Genomic DNA, 15,600 nt, shown 5'->3' with positions numbered 1-15,600 from the left:
TTTATTAGTTTTTTCATTGCAATAATCTCGATTTTACACGAATAATAATGGCAGGCAACGACTTCCGAGAGGATCTGTACGAGATTCTTGGGCTTGAGCCTGCAGCAAATGAACGTTTAGTGGCGCGCGCCTACAAGAAGAAGTCTATATTACACCATCCTGACCGTGGCGGCAATGGTAAGAAGGAAGTAATAAAGTCATTCTGGCCAATTTGTTTGTGTAGCTGAGATTCATTTACTGCAGTGCAAAAGTTCTTGGAATTGACACATGCGCGTGACATTCTACTGGATCCGAAGAAAAAAGAGACGTATGACAAGAAGCTTTCACGCGATTTGCTGATTCAAAAGAAACAGCGGGAGCGAGAGGCACAGCTCGATGACAAACGCCGACAAATGCGAGATGGTGCGATCACTTTTCAGCTTTCGTTTTTGCTACTTTTGTAAAAGTTGACTATTGTATAATCTTACTTGCACTCTTAGAGCTATTGCAAAAGGAGCAAAAGTATGAGCACAGTCGGAAATCTACTGCAAGACAGCAAAAAGTGGAGCTTTCTCGATATCGCGAAAAAGCACTCGCTCGTCAGCAAGAGCTGCAAGCTCGGGTCGCTCGAGAAGCCAAGCTTCGAAGCGAGGTTCGAATGGCCCAGCAAGATGTTCTTCATGCTCCAAAATCCCAGCGCACTGTCGCATTTAAGTGGGATAAAAAGTTTTTTTCACATTCGGACGACACGCTCACTCGGGAGCTCCGAACGTATGGAAGTATTGAAAGTATTCGAATCAAGACATCGTCTGCGAAAGTGGTTTTTACAGAAGCTCTGGCTGCTGCCAATGCTGTTCGGATCGAAGGTCACAAGATTTGTTGGCGAGAAGTCTCAATTCAAGGTCACATTGTCGAGACGGAAGAGTTGTTTTCTTTAAAAGACACGATACTTAAGACGCCAGTAAAGCACGAGGTGCCTACACTACCTGTCGATCCAATTTCACTCGAAAAACACTTGGCATTTGAAAAAGAAGTACTTGCCTTTTTACGGGAAACTGCTAAGCTGCAACAAGAGCAAGAACGCCAGACTCCTGTGCCATTGCACTGATTTTAAATACGCTGATTATCGTGACAAGCTTTTAACGTGCTTTTTCACGAGATGCTGTCATGCGTCGTAGAAAGTCTACCCACACAGATGAAATGGCTACTACTTCTTGGCCCTGTTCTCGCAATTGATGTCGTCAAAGGTCCCGTCAAAAGTAGAAACTTTATCCGTTATAACGTCAAGACGCACCACATCGTTTAAATGTTCCATGTTTTGATGTACAATGTGCATGTTTGAAACAGCTTCTTGCATTCCCTGTGGCACCAAAGTTAATCGCTTACCTACAATAAAACTGCTCTTGCCTAAACCAACCTCTCGGATTTCATCCTCAATTCGCTGCTTCTCCTTTTGAAACCATTCCTTAAAATGCCATGAAAACTCAAACTATCAGCGCACAAAGCAGTTGTATTATAGCTATATTGTTGTAGCACGCACTCTGCTGGGGCCTCCGCGCGAGTCTCTGGTTGGCACTTCCTCCATAATGATTTGATTATGTGACAGTAGACTTTGTTGTTGATAGATTTGTAATATTTCACTTTTGCGAAAAAAAAGTATTCATTTGTTCCATTAACCGAACGAGATGAAATGGTAATATTCACGTCAAAGTCTGCTTAATGAATTACCTTATATAAAATGGTCTACAATTTTTCAGTATCTTGACAAAAGAATATGTAACTACATCTCGAAAAGCTGTGTTTTGAACACCGTCCCCTCATAAAAAAACAACTTAATTAGCTGGCATTGGTGCAAGTATTGCCAGTTCCAAAAATTACGAGGTTACATTTAAAACGTCAGCTTAAGATCTGATAGAATAAAAACAGCTGAAGCATTTTGCCTGCTTTGCGTACACCACACAGATTAAATTTGATCCTTGTTCTGAAGATGACAAGTGCCGATGCTGGTCACCGTCGCATGCGCACGCTCTCTGCGCTGCTGGACGATAATTGGAAGGAGGAAGACCAGCTTCCTGAAGTGTGTCATGATCTATTTGCACTTGTGACAGCAGCTCCGTCTAAACACCCAAAAGACGAACAGGCGGCTCAACGAGAGCAGATACGGCGTAACGAGTTCTTGTGCATTGAGTGCCAAGCCCACGACTCCGCGCTCTTTTGCGAGCAATGTCATGACTACTTTTGTGAGTTATGCTACAGTGGCCAACACCGCAAGGGCAATCGACGAACGCACACATTCCAGCCGCGCTTGCCAATATCCACGACCAAGGCCGAGGATCTTGATACAGTCACAAGACCAAACACCACCGAAAGAGTCGACAACACTGTACGACTACTTTATATTTAACTTCAGTAAAAATACGTTAACTGTTTTTGTATATGATGGTATGAATCAAGAGCCACGAAGATACAATGGAAAGCAAGACAAGCAGCGACGAAGATCGCAACCTGCATGGCTCTAACGATTCCCATTCTCCTGCTGACGCAAATGAACCTGTTGGACGCCAACCGCTTTGTAATTTGATGGGACATTACCTCTTAGGGTATCCTTCGTCCACGCACAGCGTCAAAAGACTCGCAAACGATCCGGAAAGGGCTGCTGAAATGCTTGCACGAGCCAAGTTTATTCCTGTTCGTCTCACGTACGAAGAACGCAAGCTTTTGCGCGTACTGGAGGCTGCTTTAAGCGTAAGTAGCTACACGGACAAGCTTGATACACGCACGTACTTACCGCCAGGGAAGCGCGTCCGTGCTCAATTGCAAAACGTCTGTGGCTTCTTGTCCGCGCTCGCTGTTGCTTTAAATTACAAAGCAGGCCAAACAATTTTGGACGACAAGAACTTTGCGGAAAGTGCTTTCATGTATCAAGAACTCTTTGAGCTCGGTCGACGGTACAAAATCATGAATCCCGAGAAAATGCGAAGCGAATATGGAAAGCTCATGTACTTGCTCCAAGATGCAGTGAGTCCCGAATTACAAGAGCTACTAGGCTTTTCCTGTATGAAGAAGATCCGAACCGTATTTGATGTCTTGGAAACAGGTGACGCGCTTGAAATGCTCACCGATTCTCGTCTCGACGTCGCAACGATGGTCGTAGCACCCAAAGGCAAAAGTCGTCATCAGATTCAGCGTCAAATTAAACAAAAGGAGCTTGCTATTCGAGCTTTAAGTGACCAGTACGAAAGCTCGCGTCTTTCACGCGAAACTCTGCAACAATGTCTGTACTCCATTGCCGATAACAAGTACCATTTATACTTTGAACGCGATCCCATTGATCGAATTATTCACCTGTTGACGACGCATTTTCATCCGGAAAACGAGAATCAAGACACGTCGTTGGCCATTACGAGTGGCAACGATGGTGCGAGGTTGTCGCATTCACATAGCCGACAGTATCACTATGTGCTTCAGTCGTTAACACTCTGGCGGGAGATTGCGCACGATTTGTTTCGATTGTGGTATTTAACCGATGAAGATCTCCTTGCCAATGGGACACAATATGAACTCACGGAAACGGGTCAAGGACTTCATCGAATCCAGTCTGCTCCTCGTGTTTCGCGTGCGATGCATATGCTGTTGTATTCGACTCAACGTACATTGGACTCGTGGGTTGGTTCGAGCGTGATTCATCTTGGCGACAAGAATGTTCCAAATGCGCTCATGTTTATTGACAAGTACACACAAGTGGGACATATCTTGCGTCCTATAATCAACGCCATTGACACGATCGAGTCACTATGTGAATCCTCGGAAGCGATTCAAAAGTACGTAGAGACTACGTTTGGTGGGTTTTTAAAGCTCCAACGCACGATTTTAGCCGATTTCTTTCGAGAAGCATTCGATGGAAGTGGTGCCGATAATTTCTTTGACGCGGGTTCGTGCATTGATGGACGGCTCACAAGTGCGTGGAATTGGTGCTCGAATTTATCAAAGAAGTCGTTTTTTCCAATTTTTAAACTCACCGGTTTTGTTGGGTTTGACGGCAAGTTTGGATAACTACAGAATAATTGGACTCGTAGGGTGTTCTTGCACGTAGTATTTGTGTTTAATTGAGTGTTTTAGACTTTCAAAAGTTATCCTAACGATAGGAATTGAGACGAGCTTTGAGACGACCAGTCCATGCTCCTTCCTTCTGCATAACTCACGGATGAATGGCTTTGTATTTGCTGGATCAAATAGACTACTTGCATCGCTGACGGACGGTCACAAGGGTCCAAGGATAAACACGCGTTGGCTAATGTAAACACGGATTTTGGACAATATTCGGTGAATTCGGGAAGAAGCTCCCCGGCCGCCACCATACGAAGAAGTCTTGTTTCTTCGGCTTTACCTCCCTGTGGTGGCGTCTTGGCATTCCAGTACGGATAATCCTCGGTATCAATCTCGGACAAGACTACTCCAAACGAGAACATATCGGCTCGTTCATCATATTCTTTGCCAAGAAGAACTTCGGGTGCGATCCAGAACGACGTGCCAATCCCTGCAGTCATGTGCGATTCCATGGTATGCCGTTCTCGAGACACGCCAAAGTCACTTAATTTCGCGTCCATCGCAGTGTTTAGTAACACGTTCTTGGCTTTCAAGTCGCGATGAATTAGCAGAGGATTTAACGAATGCAAGTACTTTAACGCTTCCGCAATATGTAACACAATTTGGAGTTTATGCGATTCCCACGTAAGGGGTGTATTTCGTAGTTGAAAGCTACGAAGGACTTCGCGCAAATCCCCACGCTCCATGTACTCGGTCACAGCACTCAAGTTGCGTAGCGTCGTCGTATCCCACGTGACACCAATGAATTCAACAATACGTGAATGGTGTAACGTTGCCATCAGGATAATTTCTTTGATAAATGCTTCCACATGTTTACGATCGTGGGCGAAATCCTTTCGAATGCGTTTAATCGCGACACGACGCCGATTGTATGCGCCACTATACACGAGTCCAAAGCCTCCTTTGTTAATGCAATTGGCCACTTTAACATGTTTCAATGGAATTCGATGCGCATGGAGAATGGGATCATTGATTAATAAATTCATGGGTGTCGACCCTTGTGACTCGAACGAGATTGTGTGGTCAAACCCGGAATTGTCGCAGTCTTTGCGATTTGTATGTGTCCGTCGATGTCGAAGAACCACCCAGATCAAAATACTCGCTACGATCACGCAGACGGTCAGGATTGTGTAAATGAGGTATTTATTGCTTTCCGAAGAAGTCTCAGAGGCCATGGCAACAGTCGAAGTCTGTAGTACACAGAACGTGATTCCGTGAGCAGCTTTTAACGTGCCATTGTCACAAGCATTCGAGAGTGTCGGTGTATCCATTGAGAACTCAACGAGTCGAGCAATGTGTTCAAAAAGATCATTTGAGATAGTATAGTTGGTAATGTCATTGTGATTTAAAACGAGACTTTCGAGTTGATTGAGGTAAAAGAGGCGATACGGAATCTCCTGCAACGCATTGTAACTCACGTTGATCGACTTTAACGGACACGGGTTGGCTGTGCACATTTGAGATGAAATGCGCGAGTAGGGACCGTGAAGTTTATTGTGCGAAAGATCGAGGGACGCAAGATTCGCAAATCCTAGCAAAAAGGAACCCGTGATTTGACTAATATTGGCATTTCGAAGGATTCTAAACCAGAATAGAAACAAGATAATATAGTGTTAATAGTTATGTACGAAGCTGTTGAGATGTTGTACGTACAAGGTTTCAATGCCCATTGGAATGTAATTCGACGACGTATCCATCGCTGCGTACAAATCCACATTCTCCAGTGTACTACATTGTCCGTACACACATGCACATAAGGACCCTTTTTTTTGCTAGAAATAAAATTTAGCGTACAGATTACATTTTCTTTAACACCGACGTGGTACTCCCTTCGATCAAAGACGGATTTGACGTGTCGTAGTTTTGCCATCCTGTCGCTTCCGCCGTAGTATTTAGCGTCACAATGTCCTCTCCAACACCGACAATTTTAATCGATGTGATGTTACTGGGCGCGACAATTGTTACGAGCGAAGTGAGTCCTAACGTCGCCCCAAATTCGAGCACGAGCGGCTGGTTTTCCAGCCGTGTTCGGGACTGTATGTAAAATTCCCACTCGGTCGCCGTATCGTACCCCTCTAAGCACGTGCAGCTTACATTGGCCTTTGTATACACCTCCGGACAGCCACCATTCGGTGGGACGGTACTCGCTTTGGTCTGTACGGACGGTTTGCCTTCGCACACTACTGGAAGGGCCTTCCAATTGGCAGTGAGGCTGCTCCCAATGGTGTCACTCCATACACTTTTAATATCATTCACAAACAGCCGGGTTTCGCCATCGGCCATGTAATTCTCAAGCCACGCCTTCACTTGATCATCAATCCCAACGTCGCTTTCGACGTCCCGCATGAATATTTCAAAATCGCGCCAAAAGCGATTCGAAAGTGTTGAAGAAAAAAAGTAATTCTGTCGCTTTGCTTTCGTCCGTCCACCGTCGAGACTAGGGAGTCAAGAAGTGGCTGGGAGACATTAAAAACGTGACACGGTAGGAAGCAACGAGTGGATCATCAGAAAAACACGCTTGAGATTTGTGCGATCTCGCGTTTTTTTTGCAATTAAAAAGGACTAGAGAGCACGCAAAGTGGCCAAGAGGCGCAGTGTTCAGTAAATATTCACTCGGAACAGTGGGGGACCTGTACTTGGGCACAGAGTGGCAGTGCAGTCGTACTTTTATGTGCTAGCGGATGCTTTGTAGAAAATTAAGTTTTACGCATGAGGATGAGATCAGCTATCATGTCTGTCACACAAGGGACGGGCCTTTCATGTGACGACATAGGAATAGCTTTATAAGTGGAATGGCATAAACTAAACGAGGATATAGAACAGAGTTCCCTTCAGCTATGTGTCGTTTTATCAAATTATACGAAAAGATACGTTTTGACATGTTGTATTTAGAGATTTGTAACATCATAGCAAAATATATTTATGACCAATTTTGACAATTATCAAGCCCACAAAATTGGAAGATAGAGATGGTCATTCGTCACAACAAATGAGTTTGCTCAGTAGTTTATATTGCATGAACAGGGCTTCCAATCATGTCATGAGCAACAAGTATCGTACGATCAGTCAGCATGAGTGGCATCTCAAAAAGTGGTTGATTTTGAGGCTACCGTAATTTTTACTTTTCTTAGCGTGGTCGGCTTTGTAAGAGTTTGTGTCAAGGAAATTACACCAAAAAGAACATCATACTATTTCCTACATTAAGGCTAACACATTTGCTGTTCTAATAGAATCAGAATAAATCCAGCACTTTTGCTGACGCTGGCCAAAGTTGTCGACGACATCCTTCTAGAAAAACTTGGCACAACTTTGATCCCTCTTGCAATTCGTTTCTACTTCTATTTTGCCATGGGCAGGATCGTTGGTAAGTTTGGAGCCAAGATAAGAGCTCCAGGGAACCCCTCAGTAGGTCGGGACAATCTCTGTAAGAACATGAGACTCTCTCGGTTCGCACTCATGGACCTCGATGCATGCAAGCATCATGGCACCTACTTTTCTTTTCGATACTTTCTCCTCGCTATCGGAGTCCAGTAACTGGATGTGCTCCGTTCACGCACACCGTGGCTTGTCGGTATACCGCTTTGTTCCCCAGAATCTCGTTTGACCGATCGTTCCGAAAAGATACGTCAAATGAACATCCAGAGGCGTTGAGCTATCTCCACATCGTCCTGAAACCTGTCGGCTAGGATGGCTTGTCCGTACGAGGGTACACAATATTGGTGGCGCTCGCACTTAAGAAATGCTGTATTCGCTGTCGATATGTATCCATTGCATAGCCAATATGGTCCAAAGCACTTCGGCACAAGCATCTTCCAAGCACCAATGATTCATAGTCTTCTTGCTGGTACTCACGACGTCCACCCGATCAGAGGAACTGGTCGCATAATCTCCTAGGAACCAAGTCATCGGAGCAATTGAGTATTTCTTAGTCATCGCTGACCATTCAAGGCTATTTAGTGCATGAACGCGATGATAATAATCCAATTGGCCTTCCAGGTACAAAAAAGCCCAGCAAACTACAACGTCCTCGTATAACTCACCAGAAGGGATTCCAAACACACCATTCGGTCTTGCCAGGTCAACCTCCTCCTTCGCCGTCTGTACCACTATCTTGGCCATATTATTCCCTGTGGCAAAGGTTCTTGCTTGTCTGTTGTACCGAGAGTGAATTTTCAGAAAACTTGGCGTTCCGGATGTTATGCGTCAAGAGAATTAAATCAGTAGTGGAATTGCGCTAGACCATGCACTTTGCTGCTAGACTGTTGAACCCGTTCCTCTTCCGTGAGATCAAGCTTTACGTGGTGGACACACGACCATTCTGTTGCAATTTCGCATAACACGCATTCATCGAGCCCATATAGACGACCTTGGGCACTCAATCTGCCCTCCTGAAAGCATCTAGTTCCGCTATCCTCCAGCAGAACCTGGTACGCCCCTGAACTGACTGCCGGAGTGGTGTACCCAGTGGACATGACTCCAGCCGAAGCTGCCACCTACCCAGCGACCTAAAGTGTAGTTTGTCTACCCTCGCAATTTCCACAGATTTCAAAACTAAGTCCGTGGTTCCAATTCAGATAAAGAATGAATTTGCCTCCGACGTGGGCGTAGATCGTGCTTGGAGAACGTAGATGCTCTTCACTTTAAAGAACGTCTTTCAGAATAGCAAACATGCGTCTACAGGCCACTGTGCCTTCGAGTAATCCAGTAATCACCGTTTTGAAGCGGGTAATGTCGCCGCGGAAAAATTTTCACAGGGTTGAGTGTGGAATCGTCAATTATCAAAGAGAGGAGCAACAAATGCCTTCTCGATAGAGAATTGCCCTGTTGTGCCACCTTCCGTATTGATTCAGTATGGGAGCGTGGCCGAATGACTGTCAATTCATGTGGTAATATAATTTTATTGTACCGCTGTGGAAGCGAGGGATTCTTTAAGCTCTTGCTGCAGCATTAAAACTGGCTTGCTTCAATAATCAGATAACAACCGATGAAAGACTTGATCATAGAGACTTCAGGTGACTTCCACGTCATTGAGAGTTGAAATCGTTACGTATCACAAAGAGAATGTATTGTTTGCCGCGTGGCATTTGTACCAGTTTTAATGGCTCACGCGACTCAGTTTGACGCCGCGTTTTCAACACTTTTTGCTTGAAGCACTTGACATTGTTGTGGTCAGTGGTACTGTAGCCGTAAAATGCACGTGTCTCGGTAATGTCAATCCAGTTACTGCGCATTTGGCTTTGGATGGTACTATTTTTCTTGCTGTGGCGGGAAGCGGGGCACGCATTCGTTGCGGCAGCTAGTTAGACGGCGGCATGTGTGCTTGTTGCATCGGCTCATCGAATTTGCGTGTCCTCATTCGACGGTCGCGCGTTTTAATCAAGACAGTATACGATGCGTTAGTTATTGAATGAGTGCGTTTAGAGGGTAGCCCGGTGCCTGAGTTGAGCTTGCCTTTCAGCTAATTTGCCATGAACGGGGCTTGCTGCTATGCCATTTCGGACGTAGAGCTTTGCATACTCAATTCCGTTTTTTTGTGGTATTTTTTTTTCAGAAAATCGTTTTTTTGGAAATTGATTTCGTAAAAAAAAAGCCCTAGACGCAACCTCCGTAACGTTGTTCATATATTACATACAATAGGTTTTTTCAAACCAAGGGTGTCCATTCGCAATGATCTCGGCGCTTGCGTGGGTTCCGAGAGGCGCGTCGCGCCGCATTCCTGAGAAGCTGAAGCTTACAGATGAAGAGCTTCGAATGTTGCATGAAGCTGCAGTAGAGGAAGAAGCAGAAGATCAAAGTGGCATGGCCACGGAAGACGTTTATAAGCTTGAAAGTCCACTTGACCACCACCTCGACAGCCAGGATGGCCTGCCTGCATCCTTCAAGATGGACGAGTATGAAGAAGAAGATGATAATGCGGCGATACAAAACTTTTATGGTGGTGATGCCACGGAAGCCGCTGAAGAAGAAGAAGAAGTCGAGACCGATCAGCCCGACGAAGATGGCAATATCTCCATGGACGATGACGACGATCGGGACGACGAATTTGACCGTGAAGATGTCGAAGTTCGGCCTACGGATAGCGTAATCCTTGTTGCGAATACGGAAGAAGACTTTAGTACCCTTGAAGTGCAAGTATACGACGACGAGAATGGCGCGTTATATGTTCATCACGAAATTAATTTGCCAGCATTTCCATTGTGTCTAGCCTGGATGGATTGTGCTCCGGTGCCTTTAAATCCCGTTACAGGACCACTTGATGGTAGTTATGTGGCTGTCGGGACATTTAAACCAGGGATTGAGATCTGGAACCTCGATATTCTCGATGTTCTCGAGCCAACGGCAACCTTAGGAGGAGAAGACGATCGTGGGTTACGTAATGTGGCAGTACCAGGTCCAACGACGTCATTAAAACGAAATTCTAAACTTGTATTGAAAAAAGCAAGTCATCAAGATGCGGTTATGTCGCTGGATTGGAATCGTAACCATCGCAATATGCTCGTTAGTGGGTCGGCCGATGCTACTGTCAAGGTCTGGGATGTCACAACTCAAAAATGTTTGTATACCATCACTCACCATTGCCACAAAGTCCAAAGTGTCCGTTGGAATCCTATCGAGACTTCCGTGGTTGCAAGTGCGTCTTTTGACCGTACAATTGTCGTTCTCGATGGCCGTCAACCCGATGCGTTCTCGACATTTTCATTAACAGCGGAAGTCGAGAGTATTGCATGGGCCCCTCATTGTCCAAGCACGATTGTAGCCGCTTCTGAAGATGGCATGGTCGTGGCATATGATGTTCGAATGAATCATTCCGAGCCTTTGTTTCGTTTGGAAGCGCATCATGGCGCGGTGTCGGCCATTTCGTTTTCCGCACAAGTGCCTGGTTTATTTGCCACTGCAGGAGTGGATAAATGTGTCAAGTTATGGGATGTGATGGAGAATGTGCCCAAATGTGTTGCTTCCAAGGAAATGAATGTGGTACGTGTGTGTGTTTAAAGTTGCAACTTGGAAAGCGAGTCATTTGTATTGAGGTTTTTTATAGGGAGAATTGTTTGCGTTATCATTTGACACGGATTCGCCTTTTTTGCTTGGTGTGGGTGGTTCAAAAGGTGTCTTGGCGCTCTGGGATACGCTGGAGAAGAAAGAGATTGACGACCGTTTTGGCGCACGAGTGCAAGGGTTTGCCACGACTGTGTCGAAGGATATTGCGTCGTCGTTTCAAACGCCGTTTCAACGTGGTGAAGAACTAGCGACGGAGGAAGAGCGAGTGAACTCGGTGCGAAGCAAAAAGAAGACAAGTCATAGCAAAAAAGGCAAGAAACAGTTTAAGTAGACGGTATACCTTGAAAGAATGCATGTATCGTATTTAGTCTGTTTATACACTACAGCGACGAGGGAATTGCGAGACTTGATAAAGAATTCATTTAGAAGACGAAAGGGATTGTAAAAGTTTATATCTTCTTTTTACGCTTTCCAAAGCCGTACATACCGGTCACTGCCGAATGTGGCAACAATGTTGCGATGGGGATGGTGGGCAATGCCAAAGGCATCGGCATTGCAAATTTGCATGGCCATTTCATGCTCTCCCGTCTTGGTGGCAAAACTCACTACAAATCCCTTGTCAGTCACGCCGTAAAGCCACTTGCCATGCATTGAAAGTGTACACGCCACAAAGTGGCCACTTTTGTTTTCATCCAACGGATCGCCCTTGTAAGTCAGCAACACTTTTCCTTCCTTCGATACACGAAGCATCGAACTCGTACGCGTGCAAATAATCACATCCTCGCCGCTTCCCGATACTGACGGAACCACTACAGCATTCACAATCTCTACATCAGTAGGAAAAGATTCCGTTCGTACGGGCATTGTTTTTAAACATTCCGTCGTCTTGGCATCCCAGAGTTTCAAGGTTCCATCACTCGATACCGAAAGCACTTTGTTTCCATTTGATACAAAAAAAGCCACGTGCACGTAACTTTGATGGCCTCGAAATTCTTTCAACGTGTTGCCCGACTTGAGACCGTGAATGCGAACAAGGTGATCAAACGATGCCGTCAAGAGCTGGGAGCCATCTCGTGAGAATGTAATGCTTTGAATACCTTCATGATGGGCACTGTCAAAGCGACGGAGACAGCTTCCAGTGGCGAGTTTCCAAACTTTTACTTGACCATCGTCACTTGCAGTTGCCAGTAATTCGCCATCGAGACTACAGGCAATTGCTGTCACACTATTTGCGTGCATCATCAATTCATCCTAGAAATTCATATTATGGTAAGTACAAGGAAGCAACATTGAATATTTTTGATACAATGTAACAAATTCGGCACCTTGGCTTGATATTCGAGGTCTTTGCGCAATTTACACGTTTCAAAATCCCAAACCTCTATAAATCCATCTTTAGACCCGGTGACGAGCATTCGGCCATTTCGAGTGAATTGCGCACAAAAAGGCATGGATGTTTTGCTAAACTTGATCTTGCCTGCTGGTTTGCGCACGAGCTTTTCCGTGCGATCAACTACGTTTTCCTTCTCGCGACCTTGGAAAATATCCAAGTTGCCTCCCGGAGGTACAAGACCCTGCATCAATTGATATTGATCATGCCACAAAAGTGTCAGCCAGTACCCCTCAAAAAACAAAAAACCGTTTGAACCCTCTTGCATGACCTGAAGTTGTTGCCACTTGAGTGCTTGTCCTATCAAAACTAATAGTCGCGACGGAGCCACAGTTGCCACTTCATTGCGAAAAAGCTGTGCAACATCGTCCCGCCGTTTTTGCTTGCTGCGATTTGCATATACTTTGCTAGAGTCGAAATCCGCAAGCTCCACGAGTGTTTCTAAACGCAGATACCGCTCGGGTTGCGTCTGCTTCATCGCGACAAGAGCTGGTGTCGTACGCAGCATCTCCATGGCAACGTCACGTTCTTGCGCTTCCATCATCTCAAGTGCCACTAATTCGTATAATTCCATCATCGACGTTGTATTGCACTCGAGCATCGTCGTTTGCTGCAGCACGCGATCCCAGCGTCCATGCGAAATGTCGCTGACCAGCGCGTCGACTGATTCAATCGCATTTAGACGCACTTGGGACTCTTCCTGGAGTGCGCGCATGGCACGAAATAGACGGTTTTCGCGTAGAAACTGAAGGATTAATCGAATGGCATCGCTGGAAGGGACATCTAGCTCCTGCGAGGTCGACTCCATTGTATACGAATGAGCATGGTTTTTGTGAATCAAAAAACCTTCGTTCGAGCATATTGTTGTACCTCAGGATTGCAATCATGTCACTATAATATGGGTCAAACAGCAAATTGGGCAAATTAGCAAGTGTTTTTTTACTATACATGTCATTTTCTGAAAAGCCAAAATTTGAAGAAAAAGGTCCACGAAGTTTTAACACGGACATTTAAATGCTGGCACGACGAAGAATTGAGAAACGTGTAATATCTACAATTAATAGCAAACACTTCATCTTCCTCTAAAACTGAAAAAACGTCTTTTCTTTTTGACTCTCGGGTCGGACGAGTCGCTTGAGTCCGGGACGTCACTTAAAGACTGCGACCCGGACTCTTCATGGTGTTTGTGTTTGTGCTTTTTGTGTTTCTTCTTCTTTCTCTTCTTCTTCTTTGAGCCCCAGAATCTTTCTTCGTCCGAAATAGTAGAGGGCTGAGACACGAGATGAGTCCCCTCTTCACTTCGACTCGATAACAAAATGCGCCTTGCTCGGTCAACAGTTGCGACACCAGTTTGAAAAGAGGAAAGAGTTTGGGAGTCTGCAGACACGCTAAATCTAGGACCAGCTGTTGCCACGGCAACAGTCGCCAGTGCGATATTTAGCAAACGCATACTTCTTCTTGTCTTCTTCTAACTTGAGCGTGGGGCTGAGAGAAAAACCGAGAATGGAAAGGATTCTAACGATACAGCTCGGTTTAAGTCACCTTTTTTACACTCCCTTCAAAGCACAAAACTCTTCTACATCTGCAGCCGACAGAAGGAGATGCGTTTATCATAAGGCCGCAAGGACTGTCGACATATAAACTCTTCTTTATATGCTTCTTAGATTAACGCTTGATGCGACGGCGATGCTCATGTATAAGAATTAAAACGTTTCGTAACTTCAAAGCCACTTTAAGCTTATTAAAAGTTGCGCTTCGTGCGACACTGTCAATGTCGCAACCTCCGAAAGATAAAAAGCAGATAAGCAATAGGATTTGGCAAAATTTTGGTAACATTGGTCGCCAGATTTTCTTGTGCTTTTTCCGCTGCACCATTTCCTTGTTCGTCACATGATCTTGCTTATCTATCCTTGAATCCCTTATGGCGTCCGTTGCTTTCTTCATTTCCACATATGCGGATGGTAAGAAGATCGACGAGATGCGAGGAAGTTGTACGAATTAGATACTGGTACCCAACCGCAAATTTGCGTTGATAAGAAGCATATTTTATGCGAGTTGCATCTCGCTTACGACTGATGGAGCGAATAGGGTTTGATTGAGGAGGAATGACGGTGAACGTCCTTGTGGACTACCGTAAATGCGCTACTAATTGCGCTAGAAGAAATATCTGCTCGTGCAACTTTAAGATGACGCAACGGGAACGTCGCATGCATCATACGTATGTGGACAACACAAAATCAAATTGAAAAAAAACACCTCTTCATTTCTGAAAACTGACCAAGCCAGTTTTCATCGAAAATTGAGGGGAAAGAAACGAAAAATTTCCAAACGTAAACGTAGAAGCCATTAACAGACAAGATTTCAGTGGCAATCGCAGTCATCAGCCTTGATTCAAGCGACAAGCCGGACTTTAGTGATTTGCCCAACTCGAGCGACTTGCCGACTCGAGCAACGATTATTTTCTTACTTTGAACGTTTAAAGGATCATGTAGTGTCTTCGGTCCGACGGGATGACAAGAAGCGATTTGGTTGATCATTAATGGCGACACTATCTGATTCAACGGACGCGCTTATTCCAATACCAGTTGTCGCCAAAACAATAGTCGCAAGTACGACATTCAGTGATCGCATGCTTCTAGAATGCTTTTGATACCTTGAACGTGGTTTTGAGAGTGAAAATAGGAGAATGAATTGGGTACCAGAAGACCAAACGAAGGCCGTTTCAACAGCTGCCTCAAGCCACTGCTGTTAACGCAGAAAACCCTTCTACATTAACAGCTACGGAAAGACATGCGTTTATTATAAGGCCGCTTGGACGGGGCACTACGACTTGTACTGTTTCAGTACAAGTCCACTTCACACTGCTTCAGGTGTGAGTGGTGCCGTCCGTTAGATGACGTACACTGTACGTATAAAGGAAGACTTCTCTTAAGACAAGTTAACTTAAGAGTGTAAAATGAAAACTGTATTAATATAGTTAAGTGTCTCTTAATCCATCTTTGTAAATGTTGACTAAACTATAAACTAATACTAAACATGTAAATGAATTCTTATCTATCTTATCTTGTAACTCTCTTTGATTACTTCTACAGCTGATTAGTCTGCGGAATAAATAGACATAATGG

The 15,600-nt window shown here is 44.9% G+C and overlaps 7 protein-coding genes across 7 annotated transcripts; 3 read left to right on the top strand and 4 right to left on the bottom strand.

The window, feature by feature from the left end:
• Positions 1 to 4: 4 nt before the first annotated feature.
• Positions 5 to 1,087, top strand: CCR75_004190 (uncharacterized protein; the record flags this gene model as incomplete). The annotated part of the gene is made up of 3 exons (XM_067962278.1): positions 5 to 177; positions 244 to 402; positions 480 to 1,087. Exons 1-3 carry the CDS (start codon positions 48 to 50, stop codon positions 1,085 to 1,087), a joined length of 897 nt encoding a protein of 298 aa, XP_067817560.1. The 5' UTR covers positions 5 to 47.
• Positions 1,088 to 1,118: 31 nt separating this feature from the next.
• On the bottom strand, positions 1,119 to 1,564 carry CCR75_004191 (uncharacterized protein; the record flags this gene model as incomplete). The annotated part of the gene is made up of 3 exons (XM_067962279.1): positions 1,119 to 1,199; positions 1,274 to 1,468; positions 1,520 to 1,564. 3 exons carry the CDS (start codon positions 1,562 to 1,564, stop codon positions 1,119 to 1,121), a joined length of 321 nt encoding a protein of 106 aa, XP_067817559.1.
• A 402-nt stretch (positions 1,565 to 1,966) lies between these two features.
• Positions 1,967 to 4,032, top strand: CCR75_004192 (uncharacterized protein; the record flags this gene model as incomplete). Its single annotated transcript, XM_067962280.1, has 2 exons — positions 1,967 to 2,362; positions 2,434 to 4,032. 2 exons carry the CDS (start codon positions 1,967 to 1,969, stop codon positions 4,030 to 4,032), a joined length of 1,995 nt encoding a protein of 664 aa, XP_067817579.1.
• A 77-nt stretch (positions 4,033 to 4,109) lies between these two features.
• CCR75_004193 (uncharacterized protein) lies at positions 4,110 to 6,432 on the bottom strand (the record flags this gene model as incomplete). Its single annotated transcript, XM_067962281.1, has 4 exons — positions 4,110 to 4,270; positions 4,946 to 5,667; positions 5,740 to 5,814; positions 5,888 to 6,432. 4 exons carry the CDS (start codon positions 6,430 to 6,432, stop codon positions 4,110 to 4,112), a joined length of 1,503 nt encoding a protein of 500 aa, XP_067817578.1.
• A 1,871-nt stretch (positions 6,433 to 8,303) lies between these two features.
• CCR75_004194 (uncharacterized protein) lies at positions 8,304 to 8,558 on the bottom strand (the record flags this gene model as incomplete). Its single annotated transcript, XM_067962282.1, has 1 exon — positions 8,304 to 8,558. The coding sequence occupies one exon, from the start codon at positions 8,556 to 8,558 to the stop codon at positions 8,304 to 8,306; it is 255 nt and encodes an 84-aa protein (XP_067817556.1).
• A 1,195-nt stretch (positions 8,559 to 9,753) lies between these two features.
• CCR75_004195 (uncharacterized protein) lies at positions 9,754 to 11,416 on the top strand (the record flags this gene model as incomplete). The annotated part of the gene is made up of 2 exons (XM_067962283.1): positions 9,754 to 11,061; positions 11,126 to 11,416. 2 exons carry the CDS (start codon positions 9,754 to 9,756, stop codon positions 11,414 to 11,416), a joined length of 1,599 nt encoding a protein of 532 aa, XP_067817555.1.
• CCR75_004196 (uncharacterized protein) lies at positions 9,762 to 13,941 on the bottom strand. Its single transcript, XM_067962284.1, has 3 exons — positions 12,747 to 13,941; positions 12,411 to 12,659; positions 9,762 to 12,336 (listed from the first exon to the last, which is right to left on the bottom strand). Exons 1-3 carry the CDS (start codon positions 13,281 to 13,283, stop codon positions 11,548 to 11,550), a joined length of 1,575 nt encoding a protein of 524 aa, XP_067817558.1. The 5' UTR covers positions 13,284 to 13,941; the 3' UTR covers positions 9,762 to 11,547.
• Between the last annotated feature and the right edge of the window lie 1,659 nt (positions 13,942 to 15,600).

Source organism: Bremia lactucae, linkage group LG3, assembly GCF_004359215.1.
Source record: "Bremia lactucae strain SF5 linkage group LG3, whole genome shotgun sequence".
Lineage (NCBI taxonomy): Eukaryota > Oomycota > Peronosporomycetes > Peronosporales > Peronosporaceae > Bremia > Bremia lactucae.
This window is presented reverse-complemented; position numbering and strand designations above follow the sequence as displayed.

What these genes read in the sequence shown, in the direction of transcription:
- CCR75_004196 (XM_067962284.1), bottom strand. Translation starts at nt 13,283, where the DNA reads ATGGAGTCGACCTCGCAGGAGCTAGATGTCCCTTCCAGCGATGCCATT. An exon ending in TCAAGTGGCAACAACTTCAG is followed by an intron (nt 12,660 to 12,746) that starts GTCATGCAAGAG and finishes CAATTGATGCAG; the next exon opens with GGTCTTGTACCTCCGGGAGG. An exon ending in ACCTCGAATATCAAGCCAAG is followed by an intron (nt 12,337 to 12,410) that starts GTGCCGAATTTG and finishes ATGAATTTCTAG; the next exon opens with GATGAATTGATGATGCACGC.